This window comes from Parasteatoda tepidariorum, chromosome 9 (genome assembly GCF_043381705.1).
Source record: "Parasteatoda tepidariorum isolate YZ-2023 chromosome 9, CAS_Ptep_4.0, whole genome shotgun sequence".
Lineage (NCBI taxonomy): Eukaryota > Metazoa > Arthropoda > Arachnida > Araneae > Theridiidae > Parasteatoda > Parasteatoda tepidariorum.
The window spans coordinates 53,890,095-53,907,624 of record NC_092212.1 but is presented as its reverse complement, the minus strand read 5'-3'; the positions used below and the strand labels follow the sequence as shown (position 1 = coordinate 53,907,624).

Here is a 17,530-nt window from a genome sequence, read left to right as displayed (position 1 = left end):
GTCTTTCAAAAATAAATAAATTTGCTATCCATCTAATAAAAGATTGTGTATTCAAAGTTTTCTTTTTTTGCATACATTATTGCATATTTTAATCATCTCCCTTTACTAGGCCATGGTCACTAATAATAATAAAATCATTCCTGTCAATAACAAAGAAACTACCTTGCCCAAAGGTTTAATGTGCGAATTATGGCTTATTCAGTAAATTAATTAAAAAAATTAATGTAATTAAAAAAATTTTCTTAATGAGTAGTTAAATTGAGAAAAATGAAAAAGAAATAGCTGAAACTAATGGGCAAAAAGATTAACTCTAGAATAATATATCTGGCGTTATGCCCCTTTTCTACAATAAAATTAACATTTAATTAATTAAAATAAATTATTTTTCATTAGTATAATGTAAAAAAAAATTTCGTTGCATTTTTTGCTATTTAACGTGTAATTTCTTGATTTATAAAGTTACAATACAATAAATCGATTTTTTTCTAAAAGCTTTTGCGCAAAAACAATTTTAATCAAAAAATACGAAAAAATATTGATCAATTGAAGCAACACTGTCCTCCCATTCCATGACAATTATCAATGGACTCTTTATTTGTTAATATTAATTTATTAAATGTTATGGAATGTTAATTTATAAAACGTTATAAGTAAGTTAAATATCATTTGATAATTAAAAATCTCATATAAAAAAAGGACTTTATAGTCCTTTCAGTTGCTGTTGTTGTCGTCGTTCATTAAGGCAGTGGGGGTGCGATTATTCTCGCTTTCCAGTGGCGATCTCCATGGTCAAAAATTCGACTTCTGTCACACCCATACGCCACATCCGTTTATAGGGTGGACCCATTCATACATCCATTCATTCATCCACAGATCGTAATTTTGACCTGAACCAGAGAACCTGTCCAGACAGACCCGAAAATCTCCAATTCAGTACCTCCAGAGATATTGATTTGTTATGGGAACATGAAGGACTTTGTGATCCAACGAATTTAACGTGCACCAGTTACCACGGGAAGTCTTCGACCTGCTAGATTCGAAGTCCCGATCTCACAAACGTGAGTCCATCGCCCTGCCAACCAGGCTATACGGGCCAGTCTTTTTTGTTATAGGACTTTATCGCCTCTTATAGCCCATTGGATTTAGCCTACAAGAGCCCATGATCACTTTTTAGGAACGTTTCTAAAAATGTCTCATGAACATACAAAAACTACTTTTTCAACAAAAATTTTACATTAATTATTTCTGAACAACCATTTCTTTTAAAATATCAATTGCACCAATTATAAAACATTTAGATGCTTGTGCACCTTAGTTAATTTTCAAATTTGACCCAAACTTAGTGTTTTTTAATATTTACCGAAAATTAAGTTTATTTATTTATTTATCAATTAGTTTTGTCTTGTTTGGCAATTTTTTTTATAAATATAATTGTAAGAACACTTTTCATTGAATTTTACATAGTTATAGATTTTATTAGTTAGCTAGAGTTAGGTATTGTGCACTTAAATTTTATGGGTTCTTCAATTTTTTCAAATAAAACAGCATTTTTTAGCATAGTTTTTTTAAAAATAATTTATCATTTGTTTCATGATAGTTATTATAAATAAAAAATATTTTTCTAAAGCGTGTATATTATATCATTGCATTAAGGCGTAAAAGGAAACATTTAAATTTTATTATTAGAATTAATCCCCAAAACATAAAACAACTTACTTTTTATGGGCTAAAAATTTTTTTTTAAGATAATCATTTGTAACTAAAAACTGATATTTTCAGATTGTTTCTGAAAAGTTAACAACTCTTCAACACCGCAACCTTGTTTCATCCATAGTTTTGAAACTATTTTAGTTTCTACGTTTTTCTAAAATAATTCTTTGAAATGCAACAGATTGGTAATAATACTTCTATAACACAAAATGAATTCTTTTTGCGTTGAAGTAAAAGTTTGGAAGACTTCGGAAAATTAAATTTTAACACTTTTCTTCCAGCTGTTATCAATATATTTTTGTTAAAATAAATAAATAACAGAAACTTACAACAATTTTCGTAAGATCGAATATTGATTGTAGTTTTATCTTTTAAAAAGCTATATCTACATCAGAAATGTTCCGTTTTCTGAACTAGGACGTAATGATTTATTACCCTAAAATCTATCAGACTAGCCATCTAATTTTGAAATAGTGAATCAATAAGCAATCAAATCAGAGAAAGTTCGAATCAGTTTATGAATAAATAAAATAAGGTTTTGATTATGTTTTACCTTACACAACAAAAGAAATTAAAACTAAACGTATGTACCAGGCCGTGACACTGAATTTCGCGGCACGTTAATTTTAGACAAAAGACTCGAATGTCGTAAGAAATGTATCAGAGTCGCAATATTTTGTCATTAACTGACTCATGAAAAGTAAAAACTTAGATAATACCAGGCCGTGGAATTAAGGAACTGTGATGGATCAAGGGATCGAGCGTTTGCCTTCCAATGAGGTGAACCAGGTTCGAATCCCAGCGATAGCTGGTCTATTCGAATTCCGCATCCGGCTTGCACCACCCACAGTGCTGACGTAAAATATCCTCAGTAGTGGACGGATCAAGGATTAGAGTCTCTTTGCCGTCAGGCTAACCATGGAAGGTTTTTGTGGTTTTTCTCTCCATGTAACGCAAGTGCGGGTTAGTTCCATCAAAAAGTTCTCCACGCCAGCAAATTTCTCCCAATACTTGATCCAGGAGTTTCCTTGTCTTCTCTATTGTGTTCAAAATTACAAGGCTACGGAGTTGAACATTAGTAGTTGTAAACCCCAACAAAAAAAATGGGTCGGCTGTTCAACGACGGTTATAAAATAAAAATAAAATAGGAATTAAGTGAAGTAGAAAGCTTGTCTATGCAATGTATCATGCAATTAACAAAGTATCACGTAATGAGAAAAAACAGAAGCTGAGTTCCTCATCAATGAAAATGATGTGGCGGGAAAAGGACCCATTTAGGGCTACTGTGGTGAAAATAATTTTGACTTAAATATCTCATTTTGGGAAAAATGCTCAGGACGAATACGAAATTTTATAGCGCTGACTACCACTTTAGTATTAGAATGTCACAATTACCTGCTTCTATATCAAAATATAGATATTTATATTATTCATAAATTGTGATGAATACGACTGTTTTGTTTCTCCAATCTAAATTTCAGGAAAAAATAATTAAGCTACCCGCCTTAATAATTACGAAAAGACTTTACGGGAACATAGGCACATAATGGGTTAAGTCACTACTAAATCAATGTCTGACTAATACTTCTATTTTTTTGTTTCATTCGATAAGATATTTATATTTAGAGTTGGTAAAAAATCGTGATTTGACATTTTATTTTTTAATTCACTATTAGCTGACTAGCATCCCCAAGAAACGAAAAAAAAACTGATAGTAAAATTTCTATATGAATATTTGAGAACTGCTTTACCACTACAAATTTAGTGTTCTTAGAACTGAAATCCCTCACGGGGATTTCTCGAACAGCAATATTTTTTTTTCAAAAGGTAAAAAGGTGAGCTTTCGAATGTCGCAGCCAGTTGTTTTTAATTTTTGAGTAAGATGATCACTTTAATTTAAAAATTTGATTTAAAATGACTTTGATCATTCTTATATTTAATTAATTTAAATATATATGTATTAAAAATGAAACTATCATCTATTTCTTAATTTGACTAGGGACGCAAGCGGTCCCAGAACCCTTTAGAAAGAGTAGGATTATCATATCTAGCAGATTTAGGTGTCAATGAAATATAAGATAAGCTCTGATCACGTTCATCAATGAAATTTTTATTTCAGCGCCACTAGCATCATGTGACTATAATTGCAGAAAGTGGTAGAAACTCTCTTATCTCTTTAATTATTCAATGGTCACTACCACAATGACTTACATTTCAAATTATTCATATTTAAAACAGGAATATTCTTGGCATTCATTTTCAACAGTTAACTAGAAAAAAATGGTCTTGAAAGCTCGCTAATTTTAATTTCCTTTAATAGAATTTTGAATTTTATTAGTCTACACTTTTTGTCTTCTTAGTAGATCGTGACAACCCTGCACTAGGAGAACCGTACTAAAATAAGTGCAAACGCTGGCAGTTATGCTAAAAACATTATAAAGAAGAAAAAAATTTTGCATAACCGTTTAAACGTCTATACTCTGTTGCAAGTTAAGAAAAAACCATTATCCTCATGGAGAGGGCTTGTTTGCATCTAACAAGGGAAACTAGGGAAGTGTGACTTGCCAATTTTGAAATAAACTAGTGGGATGTATGCCTTATGAGGAATAATTTTAGGGGGCAACATTCGTTTCGGCCCATAGAAGGTTCTGTGAGAGATAAAAAATAATTCAATATATAGAAAAATAGGTATTTTATTACTTCAATGCAGACTATTAGTTATTATAATTGTCTCATACTCCAATTAATTTTGTGGTACTGTACTATATAATGCATATTTATTGTCAAAATTGATTTCGAAAGTTTTATATATCTGTAGTTTTTCATAAAAACCTGTTAGGTTAATTTAAAAATATAATTGACATCAAATTTTTTAAATTTTTTTTTCGAAAAACTTTCCAAATTAATTGGAGTATGTAATTGCAAATCAATTAATTAATTAATAATTAATTAACAATCAATGAATAATTAATCAACAATTAATCAACAATTAATTAATAATTAATTAACAATTAATTAATTTTTGATTAGTTTATTTATTAGCAAATTAATTCCAAATTAATTGGATTATGAGACAATTACAATAACTAATAGTCTGCATTGAAGTAATAAAATACCGATTTTCCTACATATTGAATTATTTTTTATCTCTCACAGAACCTTCTATGGGCCGAAACGAATGTTGCCCCCTAAAATTATTCCTCATAAGGCATACATCCCACTTGTTTATTTCAAAATTGGCGAGTCACACTTCCCTAGTTTCCCTTGTAAGTGCACACCAAATAGATGCCAAGCTCCCAGTATTAAGTTCGCCAACTCTTGAAACGGCGTTGCACAGCTTTCTTTATGCTTGCTTTTTTAAATCTTACGAAATGAGAAAACAAAACTTATTGAATAATCAATTAACAAGTAATAGGAATTAAGAAAAATGATATCTAAAAATCGTTACAAATATACACATTTCGGTTCACATTTAAAGAATCTGTTCGTTCGTTCGTTGTTGTGGAATTGGGCATCTGAGGCCTAAATGGCCCTTTTTTAAAGAATCTGATGAAAGAATAATAAATATTAAATAAATAATCACAAGAAACTGAAGCTGCAAGATATTACCTGATAGAAAACTTCTCACTCTTCACAAATATACAAAATTTAAATGTCAATCAATTTTGGAATTCAAATATCAAATATGTATAACAATCAAATCCAATGCTCTTGTAACGCCATAGTTTCTTTTTCAAGAACAAATATTATCCTTATTTATCAAAATATGTCGCCAAGTCTGATTCCAGTGAGACAGTGTTTCCCAAAGTGTGGTACTCGGACCCCCAGGGGTACGAGAACAGCTTAGCGGGGGTACGCGTTCTTATGCGAAATATCTTGAACAAACGAAAATTTCATAAAATTTTATTTAAAAACAAAGTTAACCATGAAAATTTACGATTACGTGTTTTTCTAATGGCTTTTTTTTGGCAGAGTTAACAGTTAATTAATTATAAGTGGTGTCAACAACCAGTTGTGATTTTTAATTTTTGTGCAATTTTTTATAGTAAAAAATGCATTCATTTTTTATTAGTGGTACACAGCGTTATGAAAAATTTAGAAAGAGTACACAAAAGTTTTAAGTTTGGGAAACACTGCAGTAAGACTTCGAAACTAACCTTTTTTTAATATTTCTATGATATATATCTTAAAAAATAACTCGAATTAAATTTCCGCCTGACTTACTTAGTTTTTAAAAGCTTTTATATTGTTTTGAAAGCATATTTGTATAATTTGATAGCGAAATAAAACGGAACTACATGCAGTGCGGATGATTATTTAAACTTTATACCACAATGGTCTTTTCTAAACTTGCAACGGAGTATAGGTTCCATTCATGGAACGTGTATCTTTTTCAAAATGTTAAAGACTGGTAAATCAATTCTTTCATTTTAGCATTTATATTGGAAAAGCTGAATATTAATAACAATCAAAATACATTAATAATATGAGACTCTATATTTGATTCTGAAATCAAGCAGTTTTTTTTAACCGAATTCGCTGATAAAAAAAGGATTCATCATAGCACTTTTTTATAATGACACTTTTTCCAATACTGCAAATTAGTCTGGCTTCAAACGGTGATGATGGCATGATTTTTTAAATGGTTTCATCTAAAATATATGGTGTAAATTGAAAACAAGTTTTTGATAAATAGGGCATTTTAAAATTTATGCTTTATAAAGTTCACAATAAATTGAGGAACATCGTTGGAGAAATAAAAAGTGCTTTCTATCAAGAAGTACATACGGTCTTAGAACTTTAAAAGAGGTACCAAAATTAAAAAAAGGGTATCAAAATTAAGGAAACACTATCTATTTTAATTTGATTACTTTCACTGCGATACTTTAACATTTTCAAATAAAGATGTCTGTTTTCGAAGTTATGGGTTTGTTATTTAGGGCCGTTATTGCGTTACTTCTTATAAACAAAACTGAGAAATGGGCAAACTAACTCATATGGGTAACAACAAGTAAAGAACAGGCTTCGAATTTTTATTTTTAAAATAAAACCCAAAAAAAAAAAAAAAAAAANAATAAAACAAAAAAAAAAAAAAAAAAAAAATTCGTAACTTTATAGTGCAATATTGACATCACCTTTTATGAACCATGCCAACATTTCCTAGAAAAGGGACGGCCTCCCCACCTGTTATCATAAATGAGAAAATGGATCTTTTAGTTGTCCGAACTTAGTGACATCTTTCTTAATAACCCAAGTAGCACAGGGATATTGTAACAGCTTTAGTCTACATCGATCAATATTGGAGAAAATCGACATTGTGTGTACGATATTGTACGATCCCCGTCGATTTCACATTAAAAGTCTGTTTGTAAAACTTTTCATTTTTAACTTTATTGCGTTCTTAAATCAAAATTAATCATTTAAAAGACAAAAAATGACGTCAAATTGTTATAATTCTAAAAAATAAATTTAAAATATAAATTTAGCAGTATTTGTAAATGCTGAGAGATATCGATCGACATTCCCCAACGTTTTTACAATATCGAACAATATTGTTTCGCGATATTGAATATAGGTTATAAAAGGGGTCCATTTTTATATAGTACAATGTTTCGCTAAGATATTGTACAATGTTCAAAGCTGAGTTTTTACGATATCGCTTTTGTGAATCGTGCTACTTGGGAACCCCATTGCGCAGTTTATGCTCATTACGTCGGACTGCCAAATTGATCCGTGAGGAGGCCTTCTCTCTCCTAAGAGGCGATGACCTGTCAATAAATCGAGCTTGAAAAATTATATGAGTTTTTCTCAAAATTTCCTGATGGAGTTTTTTTTGTTTTTTGTTTTAAGGGCTGAAAACTTTCAATGAATATTGCTATTATATTCCAATTTCAGTCATTTAGTGAATTTCCCAAGTCGTGCCCAGTCGTTAAGAAAATTTCAAATTTGTAAACACTTCAAATGTTTTCATATTGCACCATTCAAAGAAATTACCTTTTACCCATTTATCTCAAAAAAACTTTTAAAATTCCTCTTTGGAAAATTCCCTTGAAAAATTGAAAGTTATATTGTTTTTCTATAACAATTTCTTTTGAATAACGTATTCTACTATTTATGTTTTTTATCCATATCCATTCTACTATCTATAAATTCAATTAGTCAGGAAAATTTATTTTACAACTTATGTTTTCTATAAGCTATTTTTCATTAGGTTATTTATTTCCACAGTATTTTTATTTTCGCCTCAACTCTTTGCCCCGAAATAAAGAAACGAAATTTCCTAATTTAAAACCCAAAAATACTTTTATTTCTATACAAGAAACAATAATTTAATATTTTGAAATTTATGTTTTCTATACGCTATAATTCATTAGGCTATTTTTATCCACAGTAATTATATTTTCTCCTTTCCTATTTGCCTCGAAATAAAGAAATAAAATTTCCTAATTTAAAACCCAAAAATCTTCTACTTCTATACATAAAGCAATAATTTAATATTAATAATATACATAAAGCAATAATTTATGTTTTCCATAAGCTATTTTTCATTGCTTATTTCCACAGTGTTTATATTTTTGCCTTAACTCTTTGCCCCGAAATAAGGAAACGAAATTTCCTAATTTAAAACCCAAAAAAACTTCTATTTCTATTACAGTAAGTAACAATATTTTTTTATTTATTTTTTTATTTTTGTTTCAGATAGGAAAAGAAGTTGAAATCGGTGGGATGGCATTTTACTACCTTAAGTTTCGTCTAGGAATCTGTGTTCCGTCTACTTGTTCTTTGCAAGATATGCAAGCTGTTGCCAAAAGAAGTAAAATATTATACTCGAAATATTTATTCTCGAGATAGACTTTTTCAATCACTTAAATTAAATGAGATTTTTTAATTAATTTGGGTTTTTCTAAATTTAATGACTTTTTTCAAAGTGGGGATAAGGGTGCATCGCGATATTTTTTTTTTTTTTAATTATACATTTGAACTCGACAAAAAGATATCCCCATGGTTACAAATTTATCCAAAATTTTAAGCCATATTAAAAACAATTTTACATCGATTAAGAATAAAGTTTCACATTTTTTTGGTCAAAAATGTGATTTTTAATATTTTTTAAGCTTAAACAAAATTCAAAATTTAGTTTTCAAGTGTCAAAATGTAAAATTTAGACTTAGAATGTAACATAAAATGGAAACTAGAATGTAAACTGAAAGTGAAACTAGAATGTAAAATGAAAGTGAAATTAGAATGTAAAATGAAAGTGAAACTAGAATGTAAAATGAAAGTGAAACTAGAATTTAAAATGAAAGTGAAACTAGAATGTAACATGAAAGTGAAACTAGAATGTAAACTGAAAGTGAAACTAGAATGCGAAATGAAAGTGAAACTAGAATGCAAAATGAAAGTGAAACTAAAATGTAAAATGAAAGTGAAACTAAAATGTAAAATGAAAGTGAAACTAGAATGCAAAATGAAAGTGAAACTAGAATGTAAAATGAAAGTGAAACTAGAATGTAAAACGAAAGTGAAAGTAGAATCTAAATGAAAGGTCAAAAATATGCGAAATTTAATATTTGGGTTTCCTGCAATCTACCCATGAATCTTAAGTTTTGATTTAAAAAAAAATATGTACATTTTCAACCTAATATGGACATTTTCAAGTTAACTTAGATTAAGGAACCCGAAATGTGTGTTCTTGTTGTTCATGACTTCAGAAATGTTGCTTTTCTAAAGGAAAAAGTTCAAGCTCTCTCATTTGTCGCAGTCTCATGTCCACGTGACAACAGACGATTTATTTCAATTCGCCCAAATTCTCTTGTATTGATATCTGTTAAAAATGAGCATCCAGTCCTAAGGGAAAAATCTGTAAAGATTTTCATTCTGTTTGCTAATTCATATTCGCACAAAGTTGTATTTTGAACAGTTATTTTCTAAAGAGCAATTACCATCCAAAAATTAATATCTAAAAAGAAATGCGTATAAGTACATCGAGCAGTACTTGATTAAAAACTTCATTCGCTTCAAAAATATATAAATAGGAAATAACAGTTGACAATTACTCAAAAACAGGCGAGCATTTTCAAGATATGCCAAACGTGAATAAGAAGAAACAAAAGCGATCTGAAAAATAAAACATAAAATTGCCTAAGAAAAATAGAAAAATCATAGTATGGATGGTGTTTTCTACACTAGGGAACGCTGCAAGCTCCATACCGCCTATACTTCCCGGTTACTTCCTATACTTCCCGGTTTTAAAGCCATTTGGCATCATTGTGTTTTGAGATTCTTGCAAACGTGGTATTTGATTACTTATTACTTGTGTTTACAATGCTAAAAGTGTTAACACTAACGTAAGATGGTGCACAGCTTGCAACAAGAACAAACCGTTATAAACAAATGGAAAGAGGCCAAATCAGGACTGCCAAAAAGCGAGTTATTCAAAATCTGGCAACCATCTCGCCCTTTTTTAACGATATATCTATAAATAACTAAGACAGTTTTTCTCTTCAAATTCACCAGAATTATATAATAACATTAATATCTTATGAAATGCGACAGATTTGAGCTCAGAAATTATCTAACTTACTTCTTTTAATGAAAATAAAACGATCCGTTTGAAAATATTGCCTCGCTGAATAAGCTGTAGTAAGCAGCTGCATGCTTTCTAACCGGAACCAGAGCAGATATGGAGCTCGATATTGTTATTGTTAGACAAATTATAACTGTGAGAGAAAAAAATGAAAAACAGAACAAGAAAAACCACTGTGGCCAAGAGGGGCAAAACAGGGTAAAGTGTAATTGCTTAATACCTATGCGATATGAAGTGTTGGTGAGGAACTAATGTCGTCAATAAGGAAAACAGCATCTGTATGAGATCATTCATATTTTTATTTCACGATCTGAAAAGTTATGCAGTGAACAATAATATCCCTCTTACTTTACAATATCACTCTTTACAATAACTTTGTGTTGATGATAAATTCTCCTTTTATATATTTTCTCAAATATTATTATTACTTATATTATATATTATGAATACTTTCTTATTAATTAAAAGAAAATACTTAAATGTATATTAAATATGAACTGTATTAACAACGTTTACATCCTCACCTCTTTCTTTTATTACATCTATATAATTAAAATTACTGCAAATTAATTTTAATTCATTAAATTATAATATGGTTAAAAATTGTTTTTTAACTCTTAGTCTACTTTTATTTATTTATTGTATAAAAATTTTATTTTTACATAGTTTCAGACATTTCTAGAACAGAAGTAAGAATACCACAATGTTATGTGAAAGAATCCAGTCAATGGAAAACCATTCACATTGTAACGCTGTAAGTTTTACACTTTTTTCCTTCATTTTTTACTATAATGTTAAGTTTTTTTTAAAAAAATTCCTACACATGTTAAATTTTTTCAAAAAATGTCTTCAGTGATACTGAACTCAACTCCAGACCCAAATTTCAGATATTTAACTATTGTGTTTGGGTTACATTAAAAATGAGGTACATCTAAATTTGAAAACTTACCGCCTGTAGTAACCAGCTGGTTCATCTACATGAACTCAATTTTTCGCACGCAATTAAGCACGAACTGGTCCCACATTGTCTTTCCCCTGCACGAACTCACCGCATCTCGGTTCCACGTTGCCCTTCCGCTGCACAAACTCATCTCTTCGCGATTCCACGTTGTCCTTCCTCTGCATGAGCTCACCATTTCGCGGTTCCACGTTATCCCTCTTACGCACGAACTCACCACATCACGGTTCCACGTTGTCCTTCCTCCGCACGAACTCATCACATCGCGGTTCTTTACTGTCCTTCCTCTACTTCTTTACACGTGCATGCATTAGGATGCGAGTTTATGCGGGAAACGCAGCAAGGATTAATAATGTCCTCTTTCTGCATGAACTCACTGTTTCCCAGATCGTCGCTAGTTCCTGCTGCCTTCGGCGATGTTGCTTTAAATCCTTGGCATTAGCATTTCAAATGCAAATTCCATAATTTAATCTCATAAAGAACACTTGGTATAAACATGCTATTTAGCACTGTCAGTTTTCGACTAATTACTCCTAAATAAACCTGATGATTGGAAACATCAAAAGGAAACTTGTTTAGTTTTTCTGATAGGGGGCACATAATCAAATTTTGAGATATATTTGCTGGTAAAAATTTGTGAAAGCATTGCTGTCAATTGTTATCCCGATTTACTCGGATTGTTACAAAAAACCTAAATCAAAATTTCTCTTTAGTTTTTCAATTTATTTTGTAAAAAACACTTAGTTCAAATTTGAAACTTCAAGCTTAATAAAAATATGTCTTTTAGCTTTACTCTTAATTAGGCTGATTTCCCCGATAGTTACAAAATATCGAAATGTAATCTTTGTACCTTTCTTATTTATCTCATTAGAAAAACATGCTACAAATTTGAGGATTTGTCTTAGTCAAAATATGTTCAACTGCCAATTTGGATAATTATGCCAATTTTTTCCGATACTTATAAAAAATCGAATTTTTTAGCTCCTACTTCAATTTTTCACTGTCCAAAATGGTTCTTTCTTCGTCAACTACTGATTCCGAAACTCTGAAAGATTGAACTAATCATATCTTCGTTGAGATAAGGGATAATGCTATATCAGAATATTTCTTGTGAAACTCTTCCATGGCTTGCGAATATGACTTTCGCTCAAAATAACACCCCAACATGCAATAACTGTTTCTTCCAGGCCTACACATCGTCATCTTCAACAACAAACACTTCACAAATGAAATCTTTGAGAATCGTATCAATAATACCGATTGTTTCGAATGAGTATCAAGCTTTTTATGCCTCTTTGTACATATATTATAGCTCAGCATCAAATTACTGTTTCATAGGAAGGGGTAATTTCTTTTTTTATTTAAATAAGGTCAAATAAAAAAGAGCTTTAATCTCTTATGCAGGTGTATGCTGAGTGCTTTACTTCTTGCTTGCTTCGTGGGATCCGTCATTGAATACAAGTATCCGAAAAGCCCAAATGAAAACCAAGGTAAGTCTTAGAAATAGATAAAAACTTTCTAAAAATCCACATTTATTAATCCAGTAAGAAAGCGCGAGAACAGAATCTTGTGATCATTAATGCAATAGAGGTATTGGAGAAATATTGAAGGCAAGAGAAAGATTTTAAAATGTAATTAGTTTTAGTATGAATTGCACGTATGGATTTCGTGCAAATTTAATTTCAAAAAATTAGTTACACGATTCTTTTCAGGTTTTTATGTATCAAACCATGACCTACAATAAACTGTTTCTATGCTTAGAAATCTGAAAAGTATTAAGCCTAAGCTCGTCTTTAAATGAATTCATTCTAATTGCTTCCAATTTGTTGGATTGTATACCGTTATTCTAAAATACTTTTCTAATAAATTACATGTATTTATGTATCTGGATTTGATTTTATTTTGTATAAAACTGAAGAGTTATAAAAGGGGAATAGAATGTGAACTCATTTCTAAATTAATATTTTAAACTGGACAAAAAATTTAATATCTTAAGTAAACATTAAGTATTGCAACAGGAAAAATATTATACAGTTTCTCTATATTTCTCCTCCAACAAAATCTGTTTAACTGATATAAAGTTTTTTTTTTCGAACTGTGGATGATGCCAATTTTTATTGTACTTTCAAACCATGCTTAATGTTTTGCTGTATTCTGAAACCAATGTCGTATCCTAAGATGATATAGCTAAAAGAAATAAATATCTTTAATGACATTAGGATTATTCTGGATTCTAGTATTTTAAGACTTTTTTTCTTCATTTAGTCTCAATATTATTTTTTTCTAATGCAGTGTAAGCTGTAAAATAATTAATTCTACTTGTAATGCATGGAGTTAACATTTCGCATGCATTATTTGAAAAAAATAATTTGCCATCAAAACAAAATCTGTGAAAATATATATCTGTGTTTTTTATTATATTCATTAAATATTAGATAATTCAAAAAAAATTAGAGTTATGCAACATTATGTCCCTGAGTTTATTGATTGAAGAAAAACCTTTAAAAAATTAATTCAATGTTTATTAATGAGTTAAAGTTTAGTCATTGAGGTTTGATAAATAACTTTAAAAAAATGTTAAAGTTTAGTCATTGAGGTTTGATAAATAACTTTAAAAAAATGTTAAAGTTATCAACTTGAATATTGATTATTAAATTAATATATTCAAACTTGACAGACTTTTTGAAATCTAACAACTGTAGAAGATGAATTTAACATCCCTGACTTCTCTAATATTATGCAAACTATAAAACTCCACTTCCTGATCACTGACGCTCGACAATCCCCGGAACTATTTTTAACAGTTCCCTTCAGGATTGCCTTGCAATTCGAACTCGCTTTACTCGCTCACTGGTTACGTTACTTCCGTCTAGCTTAATATGCTTTTTTGAAGTCTAAAGTTTAGAATAAATAGTTCATGAAACTTTTCTCGGTACTCAATTCTAAATATATATTAAAAATAATAAATTATTAAAAATTATTTTTTGCGAAGAATTATCTTTGGATAGTTGTGTGCAAAAATTTTCCAATGCTTTAAAAGTTATCGACATATGGTGAAATTAGTTTATGTTTTATGTAATATGGATTGTTTACTTTCTTCCATGTTTTCCTATTTCCCCTTTATATTCATATGCTTTTATAGTTTGCAAAGTAAAAGAAATCATTTTTGATTTGAAAAGAAAATTAGTTATCCTAATATACAAATAGAAATTTATCAATTCATATTCAAATGTATCAAATATATTCAAGGAAAATTAGAAACATCTATGAAAAGACATTAGAAGATTAAGTTTTGAATTTAATGTATATATATATATATATATATATGAGTTTCAGTTGTTATAACTAATACATCAATAATGCATCAATAAAATTACATAAATCCTGAATCCATTTATTAAATAAAATATTTTAGGAAATCGTAAACTGTTAGAAAAATTCCGACCAGAGCGTAAACATTATTTACGGAGATCAAGATTTGCGTTAATTCCATCATCATACAAGTATATAAGCTATTATTTGATATATTTATTAATTGTGATACACAAGAATAAAATAGCTTCGTCTCTTAAAGGAATAATTTTATGCATGAAGTAATTTTCTGTCAACGTCTTGTAAATATGTCTTTTTTTTAACGTTCAGGTTTGTACAATTGCTAGCCATTCCGATTTAATCGGAAGACTTTCCTACTTCCTTCCGTTATTGGATCCAAATTTAAACATTTTCTTTCCTCTTAAATTGAAACATAATTTCTTGTCTTGTCTTGACGTTTGAGCTGGGCATTTGGGCCCTATCCCATCCAGCATGAAGTGTTAAAAGTTTGGCGAGCATTCATTGTGGTCAGCAGTCGTTGTGGTTGCTTTATAACAGAATTTCAAGCACAGAATTTGACTTTTATATGGAGGCTTTAAATTGAATAGTGGTGCAACTCATCATTATCATAAGTCTTATATAAGTCATTTCTATTTATTTTAAAACTAGTACGCCTCTAGCTTATTTCTGCTGCCATTAGAAAGCACCAAAAATCAGACAAGTTAGAAAATAATAAAATTCTCTGCATGCCATCGATTATTTAATTTCAGTTACGTAATCCTAAAAATAATTCCAGATTTAAAGATGAATTGTGAGCAACTTTTTTCAAATGTAAAAATATTTCCTCCAAAATATAAATAATACATTAAGTACCAAGCTTTAAAAAAATTGAACAAATGAAGTTATTGATGTAGCTTAAATGTGCATCACACGATATTACTTTGATTAAATTCAACAAAAAACGGAAAACAGTTGGAAAAATGTTATTTTTAATACCTATCATATATGCTGGAATTTCGTAATTCTCAATGAACTTACAGTCCTGTTTTTAACAAAACTTTAAAGAAAAAATTATGGTTATAAGTTTAGTCAGGAAGACTTAACATACAAATTTTTTTTAAATGTTTCGTGCGAGAGACAGCATATCAAAATACTTAAAATACGATTCGATATCAAAATACTTAAAAAGGACGGTAAAATTAAAAAGGACCAATACATGACATGTGACATGATTATGTGACATGAATACAGCAGTATCGGCCCGAAAGAAACCAATCATGTATGTGGCCGATAACGATCAGACATCGTTGAGTCGACAATATTGAATTTAGCAGCCAGCCAGACAATTTTTGCCATTGCCAATGTCGGGCTGATAGGAAGGTAGTCGGCCACTTGATTCGGATCCGTCATCATACCTTATGCGTTGCATCGATTAAAATGTCAACATTTAGCATGTTTTTATTAATTAACATTTATTTCCAAATGGTATTATAAGAGTTTTAAATTGTTTTTCTAACATTTCAAATGACTACTCTTTTATATTCTTCAACTAGGCTCCTCGGGCCACTTGCGGCCAAGAATGGGGCTATGAAAAATATTCATTTATTGTTAATTCATTCATTCGTTAAGTAATTCATTGATTGTTATTTATTTTCAGGTGGTATTAAAGGAGTTTTAAAATGCTTTTCTCTGATTTCAAACTACAATCGTCTCATGTCTTCTTCCAAAGGATCAGATGAATTAAAAGCTCTTCATGGCATCAAGGGTATAAGTATTCTTTGGGTGGTTTTAGGGCACACGTATGTCTGGACAAATTTCACTCTTTTACGTAAGTTCATTCAATTATTATTCGAATGCATTGGAATTACATGTTGTGCTTGTTCGAATGTCATTTTAATTGTAAACAATATCTTATTTTTTGATTTGTAAAAATTATTTTAAATGTAAGAAGTAAGCTGCTTAGGATATGTTTGAAAACTGGAAAAAATTAAATTATGGTGTGATTTAACTAAAATTAGTGACTGTGTGTGATTTTTATAAATTTGGCTTTCAGTTTTGTTTTACTAACTGAAGGTTAAATAAGCTTTGATTATTCTTAATTATGTACTATTCATCAGAATTTTCTTTTTTTTCCTAGTAAGACACAGTTCTATGTGCATGTTAAAATTGTTTTTTTTTCTTTCTTTCTTTCTTTTAAAAAAAAACCTGGTAATTAAGGTAATGGTTACCTTATGGTCACGGTCTACCTAAAAAAGAGGCTGGAATGAAATATTTTTCTTACCACTTTCAGCTCTTTTCCGTCTTGATATATATATAAACTTTCTGCCCTACACTGGCGAGATTGAACGGTTGGTTAATATAAATGTCGAACTGACAATCATAACAAAACTGATAATCAAAGATAAAAAATAATAAAATTAACAAATAAAACATTTTCTAGAGGTAACGAAATTTAAGTTATTTTCAGTTCAGTATTTTCCATTTTAAGTCATTCTTCCACCACTACTTATCAAAAATTCAAAGTATCATATGAAATGCTACTTTATTGCAGTTATCTCGTGGTCACACTTTTAAAGAGTAGACTTAATTATTCTTACTAGTGGGCTGCGCCCCCTTCTCGCTAACGCTCGCCAACCCCCGAAAATTGCTACGCAATCTTATATGGTTTGCTTTGCAAACTAAGCTCGCTTCGCTCGCTACCAACTTAGGTACATTACAAATGTACAAAATTCTAAGAATTGGGTATAATATAAAAAAACACAACTACTTCCACTTAGTAGGAATAACATTTACCATGACGCAATGCTAAATTCTATGCCACTATCCACATAAATCAATTATTAATCAAAAATCGAATATCAATTACTTTTCTTTATAATGCAATAAAATCTGGCGAGCAGCTATTTAAACGATCAAACACTTCGTTTGTTTATTTGTGGCTTGAAGTTAGGCTCGCAGAAAAT

At 29.8% G+C, this 17,530-nt stretch overlaps 1 protein-coding gene across 1 annotated transcript in view; it reads left to right on the top strand.

Moving 5' to 3' along the window:
• Positions 1-17,530, top strand: part of LOC107455697 (nose resistant to fluoxetine protein 6) — a 63,799-nt gene that overhangs the window by 21,585 nt on the left and 24,684 nt on the right. The window contains exons 3-6 of the mRNA XM_071185197.1: positions 8,410-8,524; positions 10,964-11,051; positions 12,660-12,745; positions 16,225-16,395. Of these exons, the coding sequence (XP_071041298.1) occupies positions 8,410-8,524; positions 10,964-11,051; positions 12,660-12,745; positions 16,225-16,395 (460 nt within the window). The remainder of the gene's footprint in view (positions 1-8,409; positions 8,525-10,963; positions 11,052-12,659; positions 12,746-16,224; positions 16,396-17,530) is intronic.